The 7328-nt window shown below is 43.5% G+C and overlaps 1 protein-coding gene across 1 annotated transcript in view; it reads right to left on the bottom strand.

Annotated features, from left to right (window-relative positions):
• Window positions 1-3433: 3433 nt before the first annotated feature.
• DCPS (decapping enzyme, scavenger) overlaps window positions 3434-7328 on the bottom strand; it is a gene marked incomplete at its 5' end in the record, with an annotated part of 14138 nt that continues 10243 nt past the window's right edge. Inside the window, 2 exons of the mRNA XM_015821451.1 lie at window positions 3434-3799; window positions 6624-6734. Coding sequence (XP_015676937.1) covers window positions 3533-3799; window positions 6624-6734 — 378 coding nt within the window. The remainder of the gene's footprint in view (window positions 3800-6623; window positions 6735-7328) is intronic.

The raw sequence follows: 7328 nt of genomic DNA, 5'->3' as shown, positions 1-7328 counted from the left end.
TTAACTGTGCAAACCCATACAGAATTAGCCTCTGCCAGAATTGTGAGTCATATTGATACAGCTATGCTGACTCAGGAATTCTGGGAGTTGAAGTCCATGAGTCATAAAAGAGCCGAGGTTGCCTACCCCTGGCCTAGGCATTACTTCCCTGCTCATCGGGACCTTTAATTGTTTAAGTTCTGTCTCATGGCACCGAATTTGGGAACTCTCTTTGTTTGACTCAGCAATGTTCTCGCTAGCTCCCAAGTGCCAGATGGGTAATGCTGTTCTTACCATCTTCTTCCCCTATTTTCTCCTTGGCCTGTTACAGCCCAGTTCTTTCTCTGGCGAGTGACAGTAAATCAATCTAGAAGACATTGGAAAAAATTAGCAAATGTGTGTTGCAGAACTTACTTACCTCATCCTGGCCCAATTCACAATGAAGCCCAATGAAAACCCAGTAAATCTGTTAGTTTTGGGTCTATAATTTCATACACTTAAAACACAGATCAACCTTGCAGATTTCTTTGTTTGAGCCCTTCTCAGCTATAAATACAAGTAGTCTCTGACTTGCAACGATTCGTTTAGTGACTGCTGGAAGTTGTAACAGCGATGAAAAAAGCACCCCCCCCGGGGTTACAAGTTCAAAATTTGGGCGTTTGGCAGTTGGCATATATGTTATGATGGTTGCAACATCCCAGGATGATGTGATTGCCATCTGCAACCTGCCTAGTCAGCTTCTGCCAAGGAAAGTCAATGGGGGCATCTGAATTACCTTAAGCACCTCATGATCCCTTTCACAACTGCAGCAATTAGCTTAACAATTGTGGCAAAAAAAAGATAGGAAAATTGGGCACAACTTAAAACTGCCTTGTTTGGCAGTGGAAATTCTTGTCCCAGTTGTGGTTGTGAGTTGAGCACTACCTGTATTAACAAAAACCCGTCTTTTTTTCTAAGTTCAAGGCAACTAAATCACTAAATATTTGCAGTTTGGAGATAAATCATACCTGGATAGAAATAATAATAGTGATAAAAATGGCATAGAATCCCACATTTTTCTGTATTCTAATGGTGAATTCATTCTGCAAGAACAGGTCAGTGTCACAGCAACGGAAAGGAAAGGACAGGGTCTGTGAGGATGAAGCCTACAGAAGCACAAAAGGTATTAAAATATACCCTTATAAAAATCCATCCTTTTACAGTAGTGGCCAAAATTGTGGAAACCTTTTGGGAAAAGTGTACAGTAGAAATGCCACCTTTGGTTAAGTTTCCACCAATTTTTCTTCTAATTTCTTTATAACTGTAGCCTTATTCACTTAATAATACTATTTTACATTGCTTTCTGGGCAACCAGTCAACTCTTTGCACCCTTACTTTAATTTTATTATGTTTTACAAGCTCAGTAAATGAAAGAACACAAAAAAAACCAACGAACGTGATAGCGATCACATAACACACTGACAAATGTCCTCCTCTCAGCTTCAATACATGACATCAATAACTGAATCCTACTGTGATCTGACTGGCTCATTGCCAAAACAAGATGACACCTAATTGGCTCTCTAAACACTCATGCTCATTGACTACAATCAGATGAAGGAAAGCTACCTGATATCAACTTAAGCAAGTTGTGCTTCCTTTTTCTGGTTATTTGGCTATAACTTTTCAGAGAATACAGTACAGATAATTGAACAAACTTCGTTGCATTACATTCTCAATTAAATTATCTTTCCATTGATATATAATTTTATGGTACTACTCCAAAATAAAAGTGGTGTTATTAGCCATCAAACCTCAAAAATACACTTTTCCCAAAAGGTTTCCACAATTTTGGCCCCTACTGTACAATCCTTACATTTAAAACCCCCTTTCAAAGGCCACTCCGGGCCGTCCTAGCATTAGCAGAGCCGCTCAGATGTCATGTCATGTTCAATTAAAATTAAAACATGTGGATTTTAGAATTTTAAAAAATGCTGAGAAACAATGCAGTTGCTTCATAGGAAACACATGTTCAGCTTTATTGGAACAAAAAAAAGTCACATAAGGACTTAGGGGAATAGGCGATGGGTGGCCTTCGAAATGTTAGCCTGCAGCTGCAAATCTCCCCTTATTGGCCAAGACTATGTAAATTGGAGTTTAACATCTGGAGAGTCACACCGCCATAACCCTAAGTTAAACAAGCTAATATAGTTACTAGATTCTATTAACCGAAAAGGAAAATGAACTAAAAGAGAGAGAGAGAGAGAGAGAGAGAGAGAGAGAGAGAGAGAGAGAATGAATTTTCATGGACTGAACTGATTTAGCCTTTTTACGATGTTTATAGAGCACCCCCATCCATTTTTGCATATTACTGTTTTACATGTGGCTTTCTTCCAGGTTGTGTATAGAGGATTTCTCAACCTAAAATGCTGGCTGGTGAATTCTGGGAGTTGAAGTCCATTTATCTTAAAGTTGAGAAATACTGACTTAGAGCTTCTTTTTCCATCTGCCAGCCTTAGTAACCAACAGTCAGATGATCCACTGGAGTCCAAAATAATCTGGAGATCAACCAGGCCAGGGAAGGCAACCAGGTTAATGTCAAGTATTGCAGCTTTAAAACATGACGAATATAATGCAGTATTGTAAGGTATAGCAGGAGGAAATACAAGCATGAAGCACGTACACCATTGCTTGCATCGTGATGTTTTCTATATCTTTTTTGAATATAATGTCCACAATTCATCCCCATCACGGAAGCTGGCGGGGCTGAAAGCTGTTGAACTCCCAAATCTATTAAAGGGCACAACCTGCCATCTGCCGAAACATCTGAAATGTCAAATCCACGGTCCACATAGCAGAAGAATGTGATGCCTGTAGCCTTCCAGATTCTGTTGGTTCTCAAACTCTTATCAACTCTAGCCATCATTTATGCTGGTTTGGGTAAGTGGGAACTGACCCAAAAAACAGTCAGGCTAGGGCAGTGATGGCAAACCTTTTAGAGACCGAGTGCCCAAACTGCAACCCAAAATCCACTTATGTATCGTCGGGTGCCGGGTAGGCGTGGGCCTTTGGGTGGGCGTGGGCCTTTGGGTGGGCATGGCCTCAGTGGTAGCGGCAAACTGGGCGGGACTAAAAAGTTCAATCAATCAATTCCAATTTTATGAGATCTTATTTTTCCCCGCAAGAAGTTGAAATTGATTGATTGAACCTTTTTTTTTTTTTTTTGCACACGGTGGTGGAGGCCTAAAGAGAAAAGATTTTATAAAACCCAGCTGAAGGCCTAGGACTGGGGTGACAGTGCGCGTGCCCACAGAGAGGGCTCTGCGTGCCACCTGTGGCACGCGTGTCACAGGTTCGCCATCACGGGGCTAAGGGAAGGAAGATACACCTGGAACTCATGGACACAGCTATTTATTGATTTTTTTAAAAAAAAAAATTCCAATAGAAAAAAAAATACAAATTAAGTCTTTAAAAAAATCCCCCAAAATATCTTACAGACCCTATAAAGGTATCGTCATTTCTTGATTAGGTGTATTTTTTTTCCATGCACTCTTTCTTCAACATCCCCAGATGTTCAGGCTTTACCAGCTTCCTGGAATTTCTTCAGCAGAGGTTCATCTGCTCGGACAGGAAAGGTCAAGGGGCACTTTTGATAATACTGGGAGTCCAGCTCCAGATGATACATCACATCGGAAAGCAGGAGAGCCCGCTCAACAGAGCACCCCGGTGCATCGTAGCTCAGGGCAGTGAAATGCACGTGAAGGTGGAAATAGGATGGCTGGTAATGCAAGTAAACTCTCACTTGGGTCTTTGCAAGGCCAAAGCGCTTTTCTATGGCCTCCTACAAGAAATGGACAATCAGTTAATGTTCGTATTAAAAACAGACAAATACTTAGGAACTGTTCCACTTAATGACCATGTTGCTGGTCCTAACTGTGGCTGCTAAATGAGGACTACCTGTAAGGCAAAACTATAGGGTAAATGACAAAATGTACTGAATGAGGCATGGCACAGAGAAAACGGACTTAGTTATTTATTTTTTTTCTCATTCTCTAAAACTCTGGAATCTCAGGTCATCCCAGGAAGGCAAACATACGATGGAATTTATTTCTGCTACCCCCACTGACAGCTAACTGGATGGCTTTAAATGCCTACAGTAACCGCTATAGGTAGGGTGGACTCTCTGTTATTTGAGAAGGGACATGAGTGAGAGAATAATTATGTGCTTGTGTCTCCTTTTGGTTGCCCACCCTGGAAACTGCATTTCAAACTGGATAATCTTTGGCCTGATGCAACAGCTATTGTCAGCGTAAGCAGAGGGTTATTTTTTTTAAAATGACTTTGCCACTTGAGCATATCACTCTATCTAACACTCATCCTAGACAGGGAAACTCCTGAGATAAGGATCGGAATTGGTCTCATTAAGAAAAGATAATCCCTTGCAGCAGTTTTTCCCAGCCTGGTGCATTCTGGGTGTGCTGGCCCCGAATTCCTCACCAACATTGGTGGTCAGAGAGAATCTACTCATTGTGAACTGATAGCTCTCTTTTGTTGCTCAGGACTTGGATCTACTCCTAACTACGTCCAAGCCCTGTGTGCAGAAATGCCATCGACTCTCCTTCCATTTCTTAGCACTTGAACCCAAATTGTCACAGTTTGCGCCTCCCACCTGCTCTGTTGTTTGCTTAGTTGCCAGCTGCCGATCAAATTAAACACAGGCGGTTAAGTGCTTTGGAAACCCTTAGGCCTGGCTTCTGAAGCAGTCCAAGTGGCGTGCTGTCACATCTCCTCCCCAAACCACAACACAGTGCTTTTGCAACCTACTGTGGTGACTATGGCAGTTGTTTTGAACTGAAGGGTCTACCGCAGGTAACTGTGCAACAGGACCGTTTTTTTTTTTTGCAAAGCAGATCTGCGCACCTCAACCGGCATTCCTCCACTCACCGCAGCCGAGCTGACTCTTTAAACAAGCAGGAGCAAAATTGTAGCTGCCCATGGGCTTGGAAGCCGCTTCCCCCTCAGATTTTCCATTTGAGCCCTTGCTCGCTGGGCACGGTGCCATCCCATTCTGGAAAGACCTCTCTGCAACATCTGGTCCCGAGGAGACGCATTTCGTTTTGCCAGTTCGGCCTGGCATCGGCCAATTCATCACAAGGGGAAATAACTGTGCCCAGAAGACAAGGAAGAGGCGGGGGAGCAGCCAAGGGCTCAGACAGTCTACCAACAAAGGGGTGCAGGGGTGTCAAACTCAATTTCATTGAGGGCCGCATCAGCATTGCGGTTGCCCTTGGGAGGGCGCAAGTGGGTGTGGCCAGGGTGGGTGCGGCCTACTGGGTGGGCGTGGAGGGAGTGGGTGTGGCCTACTGGGTGGGCATGGTCAGCTCTACATCGTTCACGTCAAGGGTGCCTGTGGGGGCCTGGGCAGGAGTGGGACAGATCTGAGGGTCTCTGGCAGAAGGGGGTGGGACCGGGGCAAGTGCCAAGGCTTGGTCCACTGGAGGAGCCTCACTGTTCCTCTCAGGTCATGCGGGGGGGGGGGCTTATGGAGCTAAGACTGAATGTGTTTCAGCATAGATGGCCACCACAAAATTGTACATTGGCTCCCAGCCGGCCTGGGCCAGGGCCAAGGCAGAGGGGGCCGTTCCCTCACTGTTTCCAGGATGGCTTCGCGAGCCCCATGAAACCACTTTGCGGGCCGCATCCGGCCCCGGGGCCTTGTGTTTGACATGTCTGCCATAGTGTCACGAGGTGCCCCCATAAGCAACGAGCTGAATAAATTCAACACGAAAACGCCACAATAAATTACAAAGAGGGCATGCATCCTTCTCGCCTGCAAGCTGCAGCTTCGCCATGCTAATCTGTTTCAGAGGCACATCAGTTGCTGACATGAACCGTTTCCTCAGAACTTCATCGGAAATGAATAAGCAGTTAACGGGAAGAGAAGTAGGATCTCCCACCCCACCCTGGAATTTCCCTTTCATTAACCCGGACTGGGTGCCAACAGAAAGCTAACTCATCTCTCTAGCCAAAAGGAGAGAATTGACCTGCTATTGTACTGCTTGTGTGTATGTAGGGGTATGAGTCGTAAAACGATTCACAGTTTTTATTTTTATTTTTAAGCAAAAAGGAACCTATTTTGAAAGCAAGATTTAGAACAGGGCAAAGCACCTGAGGGTGAAGAAAATACATTGCTAATATTCATCACGTCTTTGTGATTTAAAAAACATTTCCCAAGTTAGACTGACATTTAAAAATAAATCTGAAGCAGTCTGTGTTTTCACTTAGTTTTTACAGATCTATATGAATGCTCTTGAAGATCAAGAAATAGAGCTAGGAAGTTCTAAATATGTTATTTTTGTTCTAGAAATGCAAAAAGACAAAAATAAAACAATAGTGGGCAAATTGCCCATCCATTTTCTCTCAGAAATACAAGATCCTGCAATGGAATTATGAATTGTGAATTATGCTCTGGTTGATTCACAACCTCGGATCTCTGCAGGGAAAATGCTATCTTGAAAACCACGGTCAGAGTTTCTCTAATTACATGCTAATATTGTATATAAGGGAAAGCTATTTAGTTTCACCAACACAAGGAGAATCTGGGGTGATCAGAAAACCTAGAATTAGAAGGGGCAAGAACTGGATGAAGTGAAAGAGATACTCACCCCTCCTTCTTGCAAAATGTTTCTCAGCAAAGGGAGATGCTCAGCCGTCAGATCCCTCACTGATTTGATTCCCCTGCGGTGACAGATGGCGATCAAGTATAAATTCTCAAGCTGTAAATACAGAAGAGGCAGGTGAGGTCAGAGGTGCAATTACATGCTTTTCACGTTTCGCATTGGTCAGTCATAAAGCAACGACATGATTTTTCCCCTGTAAGATTGTATTAGGCCCCGAACCAAGCATTCTTCCAGGCTGAGTTCTTTATTTTTTTCACACCTATAGACAAAATCTTGCCTGACTGGGGACTCTATTATCTACTATCAGGGAGAGGCTGTCTTCACCCTCTTTCTCTGACACTAATATCTGTGCAGAGTTGCCTCTTGCTCCTCTGGGATGCACCCCTTCCCTCCTGGGGATCCACCTCCTCACTACAATCCATCACAGATAGCCACTTCTCCATCATCCCCGTCCATCCCTCAAGATATCTCTCAGAGATGATCATGACAAAACAGAGCTTGGCATAACGTTCACAGGGTTAAGTTCCACATACTGAATCATTACAAAAACTTCACACAAAAACACAACATATCTCATCACTTCAGAGATGATTGTCCGGGGCTGTGAACAAGCAATTTCAATCAGCCAACTTAGTATTAGATAGATAGATAGATAGATAGATAGATAGATAGATAGATAGATAGATAGAT

The sequence above is a fragment of the Protobothrops mucrosquamatus genome, unplaced genomic scaffold (assembly GCF_001527695.2).
Source record: "Protobothrops mucrosquamatus isolate PMUCROS unplaced genomic scaffold, P.Mucros_1.0 scaffold1333, whole genome shotgun sequence".
NCBI lineage: Eukaryota > Metazoa > Chordata > Lepidosauria > Squamata > Viperidae > Protobothrops > Protobothrops mucrosquamatus.
The sequence above is the reverse complement of the archived record's forward strand: the minus strand, read 5'-3'. Positions and strand labels throughout refer to the sequence as shown.